Source organism: Salvelinus namaycush, chromosome 11 (genome assembly GCF_016432855.1).
Source record: "Salvelinus namaycush isolate Seneca chromosome 11, SaNama_1.0, whole genome shotgun sequence".
NCBI classification, from domain to species: domain Eukaryota; kingdom Metazoa; phylum Chordata; class Actinopteri; order Salmoniformes; family Salmonidae; genus Salvelinus; species Salvelinus namaycush.
In genome coordinates, this window is record NC_052317.1 from 1,823,053 (window position 1) to 1,843,735 (window position 20,683).

A 20,683-nucleotide genomic window follows, 5' to 3' on the forward strand; every position below is an offset into this window, starting at 1 on the left:
ACGGGCTAAGTTATGTACATGGAACAATATGCAAAAATTCCAATGATTTAAAAATCAAACTAACTAAATTGTAGAAATATAATATATACAAATATTGAAAGATCTTCATGTAAATTAGACTTGTTGCACATCTTTTAGTTCTCATTGTCTAATTTATTGACGGTTCTTAACTAGCCACGGAGATTGGTTTCACTTTGTGTGCGACCACCAGCCAGATGAAGCTAATTGCCGAAATAATTTGGCTAACTCTTCCCACCTGCCGAACACACACCAAACCACACCCGAAAACAACTCACTTTTGTATTTTGTTATGGCTGCTAGTATTTCTTAATGAACCAAATCTAAAAAGAAAGCCAAATCAGGAAGTTTAGTCACCCTTTAAGGGTGTGAAAAGTACTACCAAAATATCACAGGGTCAATAGTGACAAGTAGATCTGAAATCCAATAAATAGTAGCCAGTGTAAGTAAAGCAGGCTGTGTAAAGGAATTCACGCTGCATGCTTAGAGTACAGCTTCCCCTCGATTCAGCTCATACCGAGACGCCAACTCAGGACCTCTGCCTCCCCAACACACTAGACCACCCTCCTGAAGCGTTCCAACCTATCGCGCTATTGAAACCGGTCTTTTCAACGGCGCAATGGGCGACACTTCAGGCTAAGGAGTGAGTTTCACAGATCCCCATCTTCTACAAGGGGGCGTGCCCACTCAAATGTTTTGCTCTACAAAAATCACATTATGGCATCGGATAGGGTTGGGCGGTATCCAGAATGTAATACCGTCGTAGCGTTTCTGTACAATAACTGGGGTAAACGGTATTACAATAACTGGGGTAAACGGATCTTGATCCAGGAGTGGATTGAATGTCTTGTCTGGGTACCAGTCTTTTTTAGCTAACATTCCACTCCATGTCATTGCCAAAAAGATACAAGCCTTTCTGCCATCTTCAGATATTAACATTGTACTATTAATGAGCTCAAGGAAGACAGGGTTATCGAACCGGGGTTAACTCCTCTAACAGCTTAAACGATACTGAAATTCATAGTCAGCATTTCAAAATACCCGGTATATCGCCCAAGCCTAGCATCTGATACACCCCAATTTGTTAAAGTAGCCAGTATAAGGGTTATGGAACACACTGAAATACTTGCTGCAAATGTTGCATGGTATCATGACATCCCAGGACAGCATGATATTATTGTGCATATGGGATTAAACAGTTTTGTATCAAGTCTGACGTTAGAGATTACGTAGACACACTGTTGTGATCCAAAAACATGTATTTATTCAAACCCAATTTGAGTGCTTCAGCCTCTAGTTAGGATTAAGAACACAGTAATGAAGACCTTTTTCCTCGAGCCAAGATGAACAAATAGTTTGAATTGCAGTGGAAAAAAAAACATTTAAATGAAAGGGGGGGGGGGGGGGACATGAACCAAAGAAAATAAATTTTTGCATTACAATTAGATGTATTACGCTGGTGTAACATGTTTCGTGACACAGGACATTAAGATTCATTGGTATTCATTCATGACACTTCGTGAAGATCCGGCATGACACTTTCAACAGGTATGAAACAGAGGTATAACCAGGGCAAAAACTGCTGATGTTGAGTGTTACACAACACAAATATAGTAAAAGTACGGAGGAGCCCGTCTCCCAGAAATGTCAGAGTAGGACTCTGGTTGGTTCTCCAATGCATGACGTTGTCACATCTGAATTTAACCAAATAATATAAAGGCAGGGTGGTGATGACACTTGTGGAGTGTAAGAAACCACTGGGTTGCATCTGCTGTGTAGTTAGTCGATTTAGTGCCACTATGGAGTTAACTCAAACCAGGGCCCACATCCAAAAAGCATCTCAGACAAAGAGCGCTGATCTAAGATCAGGTCCCCCTGTCCATATTATCTAAAAGGCTAAACTAATGCTACTGTATATCAGCACACCAATTCTGAGGCTCTGTGAATACAGGCCGAGAGCTAGGCACTGTGACAAGGAGATACGGTACACTGGTCCTTACAAGTAAGTGCTCCTTTGTGCTGGTCCGTGAGGACCCCGGTACAATCCGGTTTCTATTCATCTGTACATCATTACATTTAAATTCGAGGTAAAGCCAGGCAACTGTAACATGATACCATATATGGAAAGCCATTTCAAAGACAAATTGAACATAACATAATTCAAGTGAATCACTAGACAGAAAAACCTGTACGAATAGGGGTCTTCCAGGACCAGTGTTGAAAACCACTGTGTGGCGAAGAGGTATAATGTGTAGAGATGGCTCAAATTGAAGATACGGAATGCATACTCTTCAGGGACGCTTCCCTTTACCTCGGCAACGATAAACTGAAAAAAAATGAAAAAAGCATATCAATAAAAAGAGGAAACCTACATTAAGACAAGGCCGTTCACAAGCAATCAGATAGTTTGATGATATTCTTCGTATATATTTTTAGTTAATCAAATAAAAAGGAGTATTCTTTCCCATGCATTTTACCAGTACCATCTCTTCACCATTGGGTAAGAAATTGTCTTAACCCCTCCCCATCCCACGCACCCTACGTTTAAGCCTCGCCATTTTGCTCCACGTCCCCGGGACCCGCCGCCGCAATATGGGGGACCAGGTATTCTCCTGCCTCACTCCATGTCTCTGGAACAACGACCATCTCATGGAACTTCAATTCATGTTCTTCCTCAATCTTTGGAGCAGCCATGCTGACAATATCAGGGCTCTTCGAGACATGTTGTTCCTCAATCCCTGGAAGCATCGCAGGGACACTGGCTGTCTCAGGGGTCTTCAATTCTTCCTCAATCCCTGGAAGCGTCACAGGAACACTGGCTGTCTCAGGGCTCTTCAATTCTTCCTCAATCCCTGGAAGCGTCACAGGAACACTGGCTGTCTCAGGGGTCTTCAATTCTTCCTCAATCTCTGGAAGCGTCTCTTGAACAGCCTTGCTGATTATCTCAGGGCTCGTCCAGCCTATTTCTCCCAACCTGCTCAAACTGTTGGGGCATTTAAAGCAGGTCCAAAGCAGCCGTTCTCATCTCAAAAATCAAATAATTTCTGGGTAACAATTAAGTACCTTGCCAATGATTGCTTTCAATTAAAAATATTTTTTTTAATTTAAAAATTGCTTCTTAGCAAAGAGCCATTTCTCAAGCAAGAATTTTGCTAGGACTGTCTGGGAGTGGTCTGAGTGGGGAAAGGGAAAACCGAAAACTAGCTGTTATTAGCAGAGAGAGACTTAAGTCTTTCTTATTGGTTTATTAACTACTTTACCGCCTGGTTATGTCACCAGGCAGGTCAAAACTCCATCCCACCAAAACAGGCTGAAATTTCAGTGTCTTTTCAAAAAGCTCTTATACTAAAAGGGCATCATCATAACTTTCACAATATCACAGAATTATTCTAACCTCAGTGTGCAAATACATATAAAACACAAGGAAATCACATTTTTGACTACACTGAGACTTTAAGGCTCATTTCCACCCCTGGCCCATCTTTCCCCTTTCGTCAACTGTGTATATCATAGTCTTATATTGTCATATTTCTTGTTTGTTATATTTTTATTTCATTTTAAAGACGATTATTTATAATTTTATGCACTTTGAGATTAAAACTAAACCAAAGTGCTATTATACGAATAAAATAAATAAATTAGGGCACACAATGGAAAATGTTTTACAACACGAAAAACAAGGCGTGTTTCTTATTGGACAAGTCTAAGTAATTCTGCCCTGTTTCAGCCTGTTCTATTTGGTGCCTAATGAAATGGGCCCAGGTAAATAGGAACAGTGTTAAGGGAACCTACTTGCTGAAGCTGTTGCTTGTGTTGTCCTGGAGGTTCAACACCAGGTTATCTGCACTCAGGTACACCTTGTTCTGCGATGTTGCCACCTGGAGATGAAACACATTAGTCAGTAGGGTTGGGTAATGTCTGGAATGACATTGCACAGGACAAACATCGTGGATATACGATTGTATCGTAAAAATATATATATATTTGTTGCACACAGAGGGCACAATTTGCGAGAAATGCAATTTAAAAAAGGCCTCATTGGTTATATCAGAGCTGTGATTTGGTGCATAATGTCATTCTTCTTATTCAAATGGTTATGAAAGGCACAAACAATCTCATTAAATAATTGTTCAAAACAGTGTTAGGTGAAGTAATTTTTTAAAATCTAGTCCAGGCTGCAGAATGATTTTAAAAATTGGAAGGGCTGTTTCTCTTGTCCATAAAAATACTCAGTTATCAGTTAGCCTACCTTTTGAAAACAAATATTATAGTCGTATCAAGTGTAGGCTATTGTTATTTCATCTTGCTCATCTGGGTAAGCGCATTTGCAATATTCTTTCTTCCATTAGGTTGCTTTCCGACAGTAAAAAAAAAAAAAAAAAGAAGTGACGGGATTTCACTTAGTAACTGCCTTACGCTAAATCAGAAAAAAACGACTTGTTGGGGGGAAAAAAGCACATGTTCGCAAGTTTTGCAGTTCTTCGGTTTCAGGCCGAATGAAAAAGGTGAGCCAGCAGACCTGACCAAAGTCACTTGCAGAATATGCAAAAAGATTCAGGGCAAAGGATGGACAGACTACAAACCCCCATCAACATTCACAAGCGAGTTATGTTCCTTGCCAGAAACCTTTAGATAGGCCTAAGACATTGTAAAAAACTAGACCTAATGGTTTCTCATTGCACTTAAATGTAGCCTATAGAACTACAAAAATCCAGCTGCATCCTACTTTAGAAAGTGGTCATTGTGCACCATCTAGTGGGCTAAGGAAAAACATCACTATGGCCCTTTTGACCACCCTTCCTTCCTACCTTGTTCACTGATCTCACACAAATTGATCGATGTAACAATGGTTTCATCACATAGCTTTCACCAATCCCACCATGTCAGATTAGGTAAGGGAGGAAGAAAGAATGCAATCTTAAAGTATTTAAAAAACAGGACCTATGAGCGATTAACAAAAAGCTGGATTTCCGTACCGTCTTGGCAATGTTCTGAGCCGCTCGGATCTTCCGGAGTTTCAGGTAGCCAGGGTTCTTTGTCACCGCCTCACCCAACTACAGTTACACAAATAAGGAAAATGCAAATGGGTTAATGTATGCCATCTTGGTTCCTCAATATACCCCAGAGGGCATAGCCTAGTCCACATCCAGCAGGTTTTACTGGTCTGACTCTGGCTTTGCCTATGATCCAGCCATGATCCCAAATCACACTAGTCAACTCGTTAAGTTGGGTCAGTTAAATGTGGCATGCACATGTCCTAAAAGCACCAGAAAGGTATTTCAAAGAGTGAATGAAATTAGGATAAACCCAGTTCACTTGTTCTCTTTAGTCAATGATGTGTAGACCCGAAATGGTCATTTCATGACAAACATTTCAAACAAAAAATAAAGCCTGACAGACATCGGCTGTGTTTGAAAACGTCTAGAAATGTAAATAAGTGAGCAAAATGTAGTATCCACTTGATCTCGCCAAACACTTCAGAGCGGTCAAAGAGCTTAAAGCGACAATAATATAGATGTAGAGTTCCCAAGGTAGACAGGAGCTCATCACTTTTCTGAGACTAAAGAAGGTCTCTGGCATCTTGTTTGAGATGGAACTACAACTGATGTAAACAGAGGAACTGAACATCCGTTTGGAGAAGTCAAAAATGAAGCATTGCTTTTACAAAATATGGAGATGCATTACTCCCTGCCTGTATTGGATTTTAAAAAAGACAATCAATGAACATTCTCATACCTGCAGTGCCGTTTTATTCAGCATTACCATCTTATCTAGGGTTGCAAAATTCTGGCAACTTTCCCAGAATTCCCTGGTTTTCCAGAAATCCTGCTTATTCCATTCCGAGAATCTTCCAAATGGGATTTCTGGAAAACGACCACAAGAGTGTGATGTGCTGCCATAGAAATAGATAAAATAATACATCCATGTCTATGGATACAGCAGTAAGTGGACTCAGCTGTATGGTAGACCAACACGAGTGGAAGGGAATGTGTAACAGCTGGTCCAAATCACTCCCTAAACCTCCATTTGGCCTAAGCCCTTCAATATTTGCAGATCTGTAAAGGCGGAAGCAATATTGTATTGGTTCTTCCACTAAACCTATCCAGACCCTTCATATATAACATTAAAAAGTTAGGAAGAGATTTGGGACCGGCTTTAGCTGTGAGTGTTGAGTGGAGTCTCCTCTTCAGAGCTCACCATTTTAGCAGCCTCTGCCTCTCCTTCAGCCTGGATGATCTTCTGCCTCTGGTCCTGCAAGGCTTTCTCCACATAGAAGAAGGCCCTCTGCGCCTCCTGCTGGGCTGAAAACACAGAGCGAAGTGGTCACATTACCATGACAAGAGAAATGATTCCAGAACTTTCTTTACTACATCAGACAAGATCAATGAACCATAGCCTAAAGCAGGGCTGCCCAACCCTCTTGGAGCTCTACTGTCCTGTAGTTTCAGTCCAACCCTAATTTAGCATATCTGATGCAGCTAGTTTTGTATTTATTATGGATCCCGATTGTTGTGTGTTCCGAATATAATGCTTTTAGTTTTAGAAATATTTAGGGCTAACTTAATCCTTGCCACCTACTCTGAAACTAACTGCAGCTCTTTGTTGAGTGTTTGTGTGTCATTTCAGTTGCTGTAGAAGGTGACGTGTATAGTGTTGAGTCATCCGCATATACACACTCTGGCTTTACTCAGTCAGTAGCATGTAGCTAATAAAAAAAGCAAATGGCCTAAACAGCTACCCTGGGGAATTCCTGATTCTGACTGGATTGTATTTGATAGGCTTCCATTAAAGAACACCCTCTGTGTTCTGTTAGACAAGTAACTCTATCAACATTATAGCAGGAGGAGTAAAGCCATAACACAAGTTTTTCCAGCAGCAGACTACGATCAATAATGTCAAAAGCTGCACTGAAGTCTAACAAGACAGCCCCCACAATCATTGTATCAATTTCTCTCAGCCAGTCAGTCAGTCATTTGTGTAAGTGTTGTGCTTGTTGAGTGTCCTTCCCTATAACCTCTTTGGGCCAGGGGGCAGTATTTTGATGAAAAGCGTGCCCAAAGTAAACTGCCTGTTTCTCAGGCCCAGAAGCTAGGATAAGCATATAATTGGTAGATTTAGAGAGCGTTTTCTAAAACTGTTAAAATCATGTCTGTGAGTATAACAGAACTTATTTGGCAGGCGAAACCCAGAGGACAAACCATCCAGGAATTTTTGTTGTTGTTGAGATCACTGTGTATTCAATTGGTTTTCTATGGGGAACTAGATATGAGGCACCTGGTTGCAGTTCCTATGGCTTCCACTAGATGTCAGTCTTTAGAAATCGGTTGATGTTTTTTCCTTTAAGAATTTAAGTAGTAGCCCTTTCCTTTTGAGTGTCAAGCCAAGTGTACTTTGTTTGGTGCGCGCGACCTGGAACTCGCCCCACTTTCATTTTATCCGCTATTGAACACAGTATATTCCGTCTTAAATTTTATTGATTATTTACGTTTTAAAAATACCTAAATGTCCTTCCCTATAAGCATGCTGAAATTCTGTTGTCAATTTGTTTACTGTGAAATAGCTTTGTATATGGTAAAAAAAAAAAAAGAAGTTTACCAAGGGTTGGTAACAGGCGGATTGGTCAGCAATTTGAGCCAGTAAAGGGGGCTTTAATGTTCTTGGGTAGTGGAATGACTTTATCTTCCCTCCAGGTGTGAGGGCACACGCTCTCTAGTAGGCTTAAATTGAAGAGGCAATATCGTCTGCTATTATCCTCTAATTTTCTATCCAGATTGTCAGACCCATGTGGCTTGTCATTGTTGATAGACAATTCTCACCTCTTCCACACTGACTTTACGGAATTCAAAAGTACAATTCTTGTCTTTCATAATTTGGTCTGATATACTTGGATGTGTAATGTCAGCGTTTGTTACTGGCATGTCATTCCTATGTTTGCTTATTTTGCCAATGAAAAAGTAATTAACTTCTTATGGCTGCAGGGGCAGTATTGAGTAGCTTGGATGAAAGGTGCCCAGAGGTGCCTAGTAAACTGCCTGCTCCTCAGTCCCAGTTGCTAATATATGCATATTATCATTCGTATTGGATAGAAAACTCTGAGGTTTCTAAAATTGTTTGAATGATGTCTGAGTATAACAGAACTCATATGGCAGGCAAAAACCTGAGAAAAAATCCAACCAGGAAGTGGGAAATCTGAGGTTGGTCGATTTTCAACTCAGCTCCTATTGAAGATACAGTGGGATATTGGTAATGTTGCACTTCCTAAGGCTTCCACTAGATGTCAACAGTCTTTAGAACCTTGTCTGATGCTTCTACTGTAAAGTGGGGGAAAATGAGAGGGGAATGAGTCAGAGGTCTGCCAGCAGCCACGAGCTGACCATGCGCATTCACATGAGTTAGCTCCCGTTCCATTTGCTTTTCTGAAGACAAAGGAATTCTCCGGTTGGAACATTATTGAAGAATGTTAAAAACATCCTAAAGATTGATTCAATACTTCGTTTGTCATGTTTTTACGGACTGTAATATAACTAACTTTTCGTCCGTAGTTTCCGCTGGACTTGCCCGCGCGTCGTGAGTTTGGAAAGTGTACTGAACGCTAGAACAATTTGGACATAAATGGACATTATCGAACAAAACAAACATTTATTGTGGAACTGGGATTCCTGGGAGTGCATTCTGATGAAGATCAAAGGTAAGTGAATGTTTATAATGTAATTTCTGACTTATGTTGACTGCACAATATGGTGGATATATTTGTGTCTTGATTGGGCTCTGAGCGCCGACTCAGATTATTGCATGGTTTGCTTTTCCGTAAAGCTTTTATGAAATCTGACACAGCGGTTGCATTAAGGAGAAGTGCATCTAAAATTCCATGCAGAACAGTTGTATCTTTTAGCAATGTTTATTATGAGTATTCCTGTAAATTGATGTGGCTTTCTGCAAAATCAAAGGATGTTTTGGCACTTCTGAACGTAACACGCCAATGTAAACTCAGATTTTTGGATATAAATATGAACTTTATCGAACAAAACATACATGTATTGTGTAACATGAAGTCCTATGAGTGTCATCTGATGAAGATCAAAGGTTAGTGATTAATTTTATCTCTATTTGTGCTTTTTCTGAATCCTCTCTTTAGCTGGAAAAATGGCTGTTTTTCTGTGAAAAGGCACTCTAGGCTATTTTTAAGGACACGTAAATGTGGCTCTTCTGAAAAGGTAAGAAACAATCTAGCTGGTTGGTCAAAATCTTGCTTTTGTATGTAGGGCGCTGTCCATGGTGCTGATAGAGTGCAGCGGAGAATTCGTACCAACCCGGTCACTTCTTGGTCATTTCCTACAATTGTAGGAAATTAGCTGTCCTGAAAAAAACAATTCTCAAGCTCCATGGCAAAAATGTATAGAATTGCAGGAAACTGGCATGAAAATGCAACATTTTCATTCAGCTCCATTGCAGAAGATAAGCTTTGAAACTGCAATTTCTCTGCTGCCAAGTTACTATTTTTACTTATTCTTTGTTCCGTGTATGTTTTTTCACCGCTCAACACTTATGGTGAGTCGCTACTCAAAAGACACTTCAACCGGTGGGTCACGAAGCAAAACATTCTGGGGAACCACTGATCTAGAGTGCAGTCTATGAATTTGAGTGGTTACATTTCCCCAGTCCCATCCGTCAGCTGTATCCAAAAAGTGGGGGCCCAATTCAGTTTTTCAAATACCAGAATGTAGTTTAGCATTTGCAAAATCCCATAGAGTTCTGGTAAAAAGTAGTGTACTATATATGCAATAGCAAGTGTATGAGCGTGAGCCTCCTCACCGACTTGCTTTGCTTCCACCGCGGCAGTGTACTCCCTGCTGAAGCTCAGCTCGGTGATGGCCACATCGTCCAGGATGATGTTGAAGTCCTTGGCCCGTTCAAAGAGCTCCCGCCGAATCATCAGGGACACCTAACGACAGAAGAACCCTTTTAGTTCCATCATTCTAAAATGCATTTCGATTGGCAAACAAAAACCTGTTCCAAGTGAAAAGGCCATTACTGAGCTCAACTCATTAAAGTATATTCAGTAAGCTGCAGGTGCATGGAGCCAGGACAAATGTAGTGTAAATGTTTGCATAATGCAGAAAAGAACAGACTCAGATCTAACAAAAAAAATGGGATTTAACAAAATGAAAGGTGATAAAGTGCATACCGGTAGTGCAAAAGTCTAATAGAGCAACTACAACTTTACCATAGCACTTTAAGAGAAACAGCATTCCCAAAACCACCCCTTCCTGTATACCTGAGCTCTCTGTGTGATGAGCTGCGAGGCGTTGAACTTGGCCACCACACTCTTCAGCACCTCATTGACGATGGAGGGCAGCACCTTCTCATCGTAATCCTTGCCCAGCCGCTGGTACATGGCAGGCAGGTTGGAGGCCACAGGACGGGACAGCACACGCAGGGCGATGTTCACCATCTGCAGGTCTGTACCGAGACGATAAGGAGGAGAGAGTCGGAGCCATTTTAGGTGATATTCAAGACTCAATAGGGGAAAGGAGATACCCCGCATTTAACCCAACCCCTCTGAATCAGAGAGGCAAGGCCTTAATCAACGTCCATGTCATCCGCACCCGGGGTGCAGTTGTTTTTGGGGGTTAACTGCATTGCTCGAAGGCAGAACAGCAGATTCTTCCATCGTGCCGGCTCAGGGATTCAAACCATCAACCTTTTGGTAATTGGTCCAACGCTCTTAACCACTAGGCTAAAATGGCTTTAAATATCAGAGTGGTCCTTTAACATAGCCTCCATTCACTGTTTGCCAGTCTTTCCTTTTCTATGAAAATAATGAATGTACTTTGTCCAATGTTTTTTCCACTCGCCTCACTGCAGCCAGGAGGCAAGATAATGTTTTGAACACATTCTGTACGGACAACAGCAATAAAAAAATAAATACATTAAATCCATCCTGCCATGGAATCAATGTGTTGCAATAGCAACAGCAGGAATGGACCTTGTTACAATTCAGTAAATGTGGATCTAGTTTTGGTGAATGTCATTCTACACAAATACACAACTGTTTAGAATGGCCCAGGCCACTGACTGAATTGCTGTTTGCTGAATCAATCAAATCACAAAAAAAAAAAGGTTAAAAAAAAAGGTACAGATGTTGTTCCTAGATGTGTTCCATAAACAAAACTGAACAGCATCTCATATGCAACAAACAAGAGGTTTTATTTCATCCCAAGACAAAGGATAACTTTCATCAGGATTAAACGTTCAGAAAAACTGTCCCCTGCAGACACATTAGTGTCCAATCAAGTCACCTTTGCTTCCGGTTAGGGACGATATCTTTCTTGGTCTCGCCCTTATGTCATAGATGACAGGGTACTGGAACCATGGTATCCTGTCAACAAGAATGTAGAGTGAGGATAATGAATATAGCCTTGTTTAAACAGTCCACCAAAGATATGGATCACCCTCATCCCCCGCTGACCCTCATCCCCCCCTGAAAACAGTTCAGGGTCGTTCGTGTTCATTAGGGCACACAACCGAAAACAAAACGTTTCGCAAAGGAAAACGAAAATGAGTTTCTAAATTGGACATGTGCAGGTAGTCCCTCCTCATTGCAGTTTTCCTCCATTATGAGCCTAATGAACACAACAACGCTCTGCCAGTCAAGGTCAAAAGGTGAGTGATAACGAAGGACACGTACCTAAAGTGGAGCCCCTCAGCAAGTACCGTGTCCATCTGCATCCCACCAATCCTGTTGAAGATGATGGCCCTCTGACCACCTTCCACTGAGGAGAAAAGTAACAACTCGTTTAAAACCAGTTGCAGTACAGTTTAGCAATGATGCTTCAAAACATGGTCCAGGGGTAATTTGCATCCCATGGTAATGAGGACCACCGATGCAATAGCATTAATAGAAAATGTCTGACAACTCCCCGGGTCCGTACTGTTTGACAAACAGACAACACTGCTCTTTCCTCTACTCGCGTCCCCTCTTCCAAGTCGCATGTGAGAACATCCAATAACTACTTTTGAAACTTTCCTCCAATGTATTTGAGGTGGTGGTGAGTAAAGGAGATAGGACTCGAGTTACGACGAATTGAGAAAGAGCCCTTGGGTCCTTGTAGCGCAGTGTTGTCTCTAGTCTGTCAAGCAGTAAGGTCAACCTCCCCCCAATTCTCCTTTAAATTTAAAAGCTATCCCAGCTAAAGGTAGTCCCATAACCATTTTTAAAAAAGGTAGAGTCAGCACGGGCTCCCGAGTGGTGCAGCGGTCTAAGGCACTGCATCGCAGTGCTTGAGGCATCACTACAGACACCTTGGTTCGATTCCAGGCTGTATCACAACCGGCCGTGATTGTGAGTCCCATAGGGCGGCGCACAATTGGCCCAGCGTCATCTGGGTTTGGCCGGTGTAGGCAGTCATTGTAAATAAGAATTTGTTTTTAACTGACTTGCTTAGTTAAATAAAATAAAAATAGCAATATACGGTTGATTTACGCAACAACTTCGACCATTGAAGTGAGAGGCTAAACTTGGTCTTGCAGCTATCACGTTTTAACTATAGGCACATACCTTTGATAGGGGAGAGTGTGGTAAGTTGAGCCAACCCTTTTTTCTAGGAAACCATACAGAAATGTAATCATGTGACCAAATATTTGAGATTAGAGAACTTGTTTATGCAACAATTTAAATAAAAATCTGCTGCTAAGGAGAAGTCTCAAGACGATTGAGGGTTGATGAGGTGGCAGCTTGGTAGGCACAGATTGTCCCATGAATTAATCATAAAAATTGAGTATTTGCGGATAACTGCAAAACAAACATTCTGGATAATATAGAGAAACTTGAACTATTTATTGATCAGCATTTTGATATGCTCGAAAAGAATCAGATACATCGAAGAGAACAAGACCTTTCCTTGAGCTCTGCGCGTGAAACTGAAAGGAAGCCGCTGTTTTTATAACTGTGTCCCCAGAAGACAGAGCATTGCTTACAAGCATGAGCGAGCAGTTAAAAAAGCTTTTTTGCCTGGCTATTGAGGGAGGTTGAGGCCTTAAACGGGAACGGATTACAGTATTAAAAATGGAAGAAATACGAGCGGAAAATAAGATATTGAAAACTGCCGTGGACTCCCTAAAAAGACAATACGATAATTAAACAATGAAAGCCAAATGACTATCTAAAGTGCAGAAGTATGAAGAATAATATTGTTATTATGGGAATAAAAGGGAGGATAAACTATCAGTTAACGGAAGAAAAAGGTCAAGGTGTTCATGAACCGTAATCTCAAGAGGACAGACAAACAGGTGGATACAATTGATTTTCAAAGGGATCACCGTATCGGTGGCAGAAGTGAGGGAAGTCCCCGCTCGATCGTAGCTATACTAACCGACCACAAAATGAAGATTGCCTTGTTACAACAGGGTAGGGAACTGAAGAACACCCAGTTCTCTATTAACGCAATAGTGGAGAGACGACTTGCCCTGTACCCCACGTTCAAAAGGCTCCGAGCAGAGAAGCAGAAAGTTTGTCTAGTGGTCAATAAATTGTATGTAAACAACCAAATGTTCAAGGTCTTGAAGATTACAATGTGGCTGTGAGTGATAGCTACCTCCTGCTGAAGTAGTCCCCGATATAAATTTGCACATTACAATAATGGATTCATTAAAAAAAAATGTTTAACAAAATTGCACGATATACTTTTTTTCATGCAGTATAAACTTAAAGTAATGAAAAATGGGTAAGTCATCATTTTTATTCATTTAGGCAATATGGAAATTTGGACTATACTGACTGAATGAAACCTGAATTTGGGAAGAATTTTTCCATTGAAGTTAAGCCTGGGAATTTAGCTTAAATTCATCAGAAAAGTTAGGATTTAACAGTGAACCTTTGTTTGTGGGATACACAAGGCAATTATAGGTCTTGTGGAATATTTTGGTTAAACTATCCCCAATTCAATGGAATTGCAACAATGTATTCTTCCATCACATGTACAGCTAATTCTCAAGATCTTGCTCACTAATGAGATGCTATTGAGCCCACACTACTACACTGTCTGAGCCAAGGACTACATGCTTTCTGGTAAGTTTTGATTACAATACTGGGTGGGGTAAATATATTTTATATGACATAAATATTTTTTTTGGTTGACTAGTAAATAGTAGCCTACAGTAAAGTGTGTTTAAATAATTTCTAACTTGATACATTTCTGCTAGTTAGTTTTTGCTACCATGTGGGTTTTAGCTTGCTTGAGCCCGCTAACTGAGGAGTGAAATTCACCTGTTTCCATATATGTTTCATTTTAAAACATTTATCTTACAAATGAGTTGTTTAATCAAACTGCTTAACTACATCTGTACATGGAATTGTATTTGTTTTTCTTTTAACATCTTTACAGGAAAATGGCACGGGCACTATCTGATGCAGAGACATTTCACTGCAGATAATGTAGAAGGAAAAGCTATGTACATTTGCAAAATACTGTGCTAAATCATAAGTGAAGAATGCAACAAAGATGCAGAATCTGGCCAAGTGCATAAAGTTCCCTTAACGCTCACAACAAGCAGCCTCTGACAAAAGTCCCTCTGCTTCTATTCGAGGTGAAAATTATGAATCAGACACCTTATGGATAGCAACAGCTCATGGTCCTCCTGGAATCAGAAGTTTTTTGACTCAATGGAGGAACGTAGTCAGAGAAATGCTGATGAATGTCTTGCTCAAGCTGTGTATGCAACTGGTTCACCTCTGATGCTCACAGGCAATGTGTATTGGAAGAGATTTCTGAATGTTCTTTGCCCAGCATACACCCCTCCAACCAGATATGCTTTATCTACTAATTTGCAGGATGCAGAGTTGTTTGACCTTCACTTGAAATCATAGAGAAAGCAGACTATTGCAATCATCTCTGCTGGATGGTTGACTGTTTGTGAGCAAGGAATAATTACACTACATCTCCGCCCCTCAACCAGTATTCTACAAGAGCAGACACAAGGAACAAGACACACCGATCTCTACATTGCAGATGAGCTGAATGCCGTCATCAATGTCCTTGACCACAGAAGGTATTTGCACTGGTGACAGACAATGCTGCGAAAATGAAGGCTCCTTGGTCTAAAGTGGAGGAGTCCTACCCTCACATCACACCCATTGGCTGTGGTGCTCATGCATTGAATCTGCTCCTCAAGGAAAACAATGGATACACTCAAGAGAGCCAAGGATATGGTTAGGTATGTGAAGGGTCATCAAGTTATAGCAGCAATCTCAGCAAGCAAAGTGAGAAGAATAAGAGCACTACATTGAATCTGCCCAACAACACCCGTTAGGGTGGTGTCATCGCGTTTGAGTCTCCTGGAGGGGAAGTAGTCTCTCCAAGAAATGGCCATATCACAGTCTGCTGATATGGACTGCCCCATCAAGAGAATCCTCCTGGATGATGTATTTTGGGAGAGTGTGGTAAGCAGCCTGAAACCTACAGCAGTAGCCATTGCACGGATTGAGGGAGACAATGCCATCCTGTCTGATGTTCAGACTCCACTTGCAGATGTAAGAGAAGAAATCCGTACTGCCCTGCCTTCACTGTTGCTCAAAAGCAGAGGAAACTGCAGTTCTGAAATGCATCAAAAGCATGAAGACTTCTGCCTGAAGCCCATACATGCCTCAGCGTACATGTTGGACCCCAAGTACGCTGGCAAGAGCATCCTGTCTGGTGCAGAGATCAACAAGGCCTATGGTGTCATCACTACCGTGTCTCGCAGCAAGGTTCTTGACAGACTGGCAAAGTGCACTTCCAAGCAAGGGCTTTGGGATGCAATATGGCAGTCGTGCCAACATATCTCATCAGCCACCTGGTGGAAGGGACAATACTATTTGTATTGAGAACTTTTACTACAGTGCTTTACTGCAGTCAAAGGTCATGCAAACAATCACTGTCGTCACTAGTTACAAAGTCATAATCCCGGCCCAGTTAAAAATATGTCTCTTCTTAAAATTTGATTTTAAACATAACCCTAACCACAGTGCTAACCTTATGCCTAAACTTAAATGAAGCCAATTTTACAATAGACAATTTTGACTTTTGGTTTCCACTTGATGGCACAGCCACATACAAGAGCTCGCATAAGTTAGCAGTTCATTACTTATCCAAACCCTATGAATATTACACTGTTACTCAATACAAAAAGTATTGGCTATATATCTCTCAACTGCAAATTTCATGCACGGATTAATAAAACATTTTATGCAGGCAAACGCTTGCACTGGTTTTAATAACACGCATTTTAATTTAGCAAGCTATAGTTAGCTAACGCACTTTTGTACATCGCGTTGTAACGTACAATTTACCTTATTTTAGCGCCCAAAAAACATAATACTTCCAGGTCAACTGTAATATGAATACCACTGTAAAGCACAATCTCTACCCTTTCCAGCAAAATCAATGACGAGACCGTCATGCTGCCCCTCTCTGCATGATTGAAGAAAATGATCTCCGTCTGGTCTTTTTAAAAATGGCGGGTGCGGAAGCAAAATCTACTGCGTGATAGGGGGAGATAAGCTGTGTGGGCAAACTGCCTTTTTCACCCGATCTGTCCAACTTATCACCTCTAAAATGTAAATAAAACACCAAAGAGTTTAAATGTGTCATTACATACCTATTTGAAGGTTTACGTCAAATTTGAATAGGGTTTTTAGGGCGTAAGTAAACAGTGTCTGTTGCGGCTTTTGAGAGTCATGATGGCTTGCAGTGATGATGCAAAAAATGAAAGCATTCAGTTGTACAATTGACTAGGTATCCCCCCTTACCCTGTCACTATTCCCTTCTTGTTTTTAATCTGCAAGAGAAGTGCTACACCTGGTGGAGAGAGGCTGTACGACAGAATAAGTTGCATTATGCATGCTGTACGTCATAATTTAGCGGACAGCGTCAGTTTTTTTCAACTTTCTCCAATACTCATCGGGCTATTACCATGTCAATCAACGCTAGAACAGAAACGTAGTTCACACCCCAGATTGTAGCAACTGTTGGCATCAGTCTCATTCTGTACGGAATGTGGTTTGTCAACAGTAGCTGGCTAGTTACAACAACCTTATCATGAAGGCAAGCACATGGACTAAGGGAACTGCACCAACTGTCTTGCTTTTTGTAGATTGCATATTTCGGAAAGCTAACTAAACCGACACATAAGCCCAAACAGTAAGTGTTATTTTTGTATTAAGTCAAAAGACGGGGTAATTTATGCGCCAGTCCAGCACTAGCTAACAGCTGTTAGCACATCAGCAGCAAAGGATTGCTAGCTAGCTAGGCTAACTACCACCCTGCTGGCTAGATTTACAAGGGTTAACTAGCTAAGTGAGGACGTGATAAGGACAGGCCTGCTTGCTCGGTGAACTGTACTTTTGATTATTTCAAATTTTCTGGCAGTGACGGCCACTCATCAAACCACCATACTTTCCCCCATTATAGCACAGGACTGAATGATATTCAATGAGCAGCTCACGTAGCGCGCCCTCTTCAGGCAATCATTGAATATTTTAGAACATTAACACATTTAAGTTGCAGGCGTATTTGTTCATTCTATCAGCACGATCGGTGGAATAAAGATCGATACAAATAACCGATAAATTGGTCAGGCTCTAATAATATGTCTTGTCCTTTACCTGTGTATGTGGTTTCCTTGACTCCATAGGCAAGTGCTCCTGCCCCTATAAGCAGCTTGACCCCGAGACCTGCACCCCTTGGACCAGAGCCCATTCTGCCAGCAATCTGCCTCAACTGCTCTAGCAAACCCTGTAAAATGAGGGAGAGAAAAGAGAAAGCTCAAACAATGGCAGCTTACAGGACAGTCAGACAGAGATTACATCAGTCACAGTGGTAGCTAGCTGGACTTTAAATGTGGTTATCACATAATGGAGCAGACTTCAAAATAAATTGTTTAACAATTTACTACTAGCAAAATCTGTAGATATTGTTATGATGGTCTGGTTAATCAGGCTCTAATACACAATTAATTGGTATTACCACCCAAGACATTTGTGCGCAAAATTTTCCTTACAAGCCACAATGTTGAATAAAATGACATTTAAACTTACGATACCGTTAACGTCAGCGCGGTTTTGCCTTTTGCTACTCAATTTGACAAAATATCCACAAGATGTTATTCTTTACCCGAGTTAGGCACGGAGGTAAAGTTATTTATCTTTGATATTCAATTCATGACAATGAAAGTGGTACATTCGGAATCAGGGCAGAATATAAAACTAATTTTACCTTGGTGCCCACCAAACTATATAGAATACCACAGTTTGAGTCATAATACCCATAAAACCTTGATGACAAGCAGGGAAATGGTTCAAATTCACCATATGGGAATTTTAGAAAATGGCTGTTTCGTGTAAGCATACCCTGGCATTACGTTTTGACAACAGTGTAATATATTCACCTGTATTTACCCCCCCCCCCAAAAAAATGTAATGCTAATTGATTGCTAATATGGGTAACATAAAGATGTACATATGCCATGATCTGGATGAGACTGCTGAATCGAGGCAAAGGGAAGAATCTCTGGATTAACTATCTAATGTCAGCTAAATGTAGTTGTGAATATATTGGCCAAATCTCTTTAAAAATGGACAATTCTGTAAACTGTCTTGTGCATGATTTGAACTGACACAATAGAGCCCCACATTGGTGGTGTCATAATACCCATAAAACCTAGCGGTCAAAACAGGGAAATGGTTCCAATCATTTTTCCCATAAGGGATTTTAGAAACACTTAATATAAGGTCTGTGTTTCGTGTAGCCTTACCCAGGCGTGATGTTTTGATAACCATGTAAATCTCTCTCGGACAAGCTGACTTTCATCCCTATATTCGACTCCATTTACTTTCAGATGCAAAGCTGCTAAATTGGCATCAACATAGAAATCATGCAAGACTACAAATCCCTGCAAGGTCATCTCTAGCTGACACCTTTGCTAAATTGTGTCAATTTAAAACGTGCACAATTGTCCATTTAAAGAAATGTAACCAATTTATTCATTACTACATTTAACTAACATTAGATAGAGATTCTTACGTTTGGCTCGTTTCGGCAGTCTCATCCATATCATGGCATTTGTAATTCTTAATGATGGCCACATTAGGAGCTAATCAGCATTTCATTTTGGGGGAGTAAATACAGACAAATATATTGATAAGTCACCTTGTCCCAGAGAGATTTACAGTTATCAAAAGGTCATGGTAAGGTAAGCCTACATGAAACCGAGACCTCATTTTAAGTGTTTCTAAAATCACATATGGGGAAAATAAATGGTGCCAAAAAACTATTGGAACAATTTCCATGTTTGACCGCTGTGTTTTATGGGCATTATGACACCTCCACAGTGGAGCTCTACCTGCCCATCTCTAAAAAAAAAAATAAGAAAAAGTTTACTGTGGATATTTTGTCTCAAATTTCGAGCAGCAGGACAACACTGGCTTGTAAGGAACATTTACGAGTTTGCACACGTCTCAGGCTGTAACGATATAACGTTACGAATTGTGTTTTACAGCCTGATTCATCAGACTAGTGTCATGATATCTTCGTGGCAACCTTCAACGTCATCCTTTTATAATGGACAATTACAAAACAAGTGGGTGTGGACTAACGTTATTAACGTTAACTAGCAAAGATTCTCAAATGGATACGCTTAATGCAGTATACTAACACCTGACTTTTGGACATCGGTCTCAGGCAGGCTAATAGAGTTACTATCTATAAGAATATTTGTCTCAGCTATGAATGATCTATCCTCCTAGTTAAGTCAGCTATCGTTCTCATTCAAAAGCTAATGCTAGTTTGCATAGCTAGCTAACATGCTTGCTTCTACGGCGTTCCGTTTATGTTCATTATTGCACAAGACCAAGTTAATTACACAAATAATGTAGCTACTGTATTCGCTAGCTGCTAAAAATGACGGTTTTAACTTACACCGGGCTCTTTATTCACCATGCTGCGTTCTTGCTGGAAAACGTAACTTGAAGTGAATCGAAGGTCGCGTGTGTTGAAAGAAGCACTTCCTGTGGGTGGAGCATTATTAAAAATGTAGGCTTTATTTATTTCAGCTAGCTAAACCCAGCTGCTGCAGCAAACAAAGCCTCAAATTGCACAGGTTCCAGTATGATGCAATCCAGTATGCTGAAATTGTACAATTATTACAAAACGGAGGTAAAGCAATGGTCTCATTCTGAAATGTACAGAAGTTGAATTCACTGTAGAAAATTACATTTTACACATTGCACATAAATTTGACTCAAATGTATCCAGTCCCTACATGGTTTATTGGCCCCTATGAGTCTCTAAAGCCTTGTTCACACTGGCAGTTTGAAGTAACTCAAGTGTTCTGTATATAGCCGAATTGAATCTGATCTTTTTCCTGCAGTCTGAACAGCATAAAAGCACATGCAATCAGATATTTCTAACCACCTTCATAGGTATTGCTCACATACACGTGTTTAGCAGATGTTATTACGGGTGTAGCGAAATTGTGTTTCTAGCTCTGACAGTGCAGTAACATCTAACAATTAATATCTAACAATTTTACAACATATACCAAATACACACAAATCTAAGTAAAGGAATGGAATTAGGAATATATAAATATATGGACGAGCAATGTCAGAGCAGCATAGACTAAGATAAAG

General features: G+C 40.6%; 1 protein-coding gene across 2 annotated transcripts; it reads right to left on the reverse strand.

Annotated features, from left to right (window-relative positions):
* Positions 1-1,259: 1,259 nt before the first annotated feature.
* Positions 1,260-20,056, reverse strand: phb2a (prohibitin 2a). 2 transcript variants are annotated; one of them, XM_039003623.1, is made up of 11 exons: positions 19,971-20,056; positions 17,660-17,789; positions 11,708-11,792; positions 11,319-11,398; positions 10,295-10,479; positions 9,832-9,961; positions 6,217-6,320; positions 4,995-5,072; positions 3,811-3,896; positions 2,556-3,001; positions 1,260-2,344 (listed from the first exon to the last, which is right to left on the reverse strand). In XM_039003623.1, the coding sequence occupies exons 1-10, from the start codon at positions 19,989-19,991 to the stop codon at positions 2,563-2,565; spliced, it is 1,338 nt and encodes a 445-aa protein (XP_038859551.1). In that variant the 5' UTR covers positions 19,992-20,056; the 3' UTR covers positions 1,260-2,344; positions 2,556-2,562. The 2 variants fall into 2 exon arrangements, with proteins under 2 accessions (XP_038859551.1, XP_038859553.1); XM_039003625.1 differs by lacking the exon at positions 2,556-3,001.
* Between the last annotated feature and the right edge of the window lie 627 nt (positions 20,057-20,683).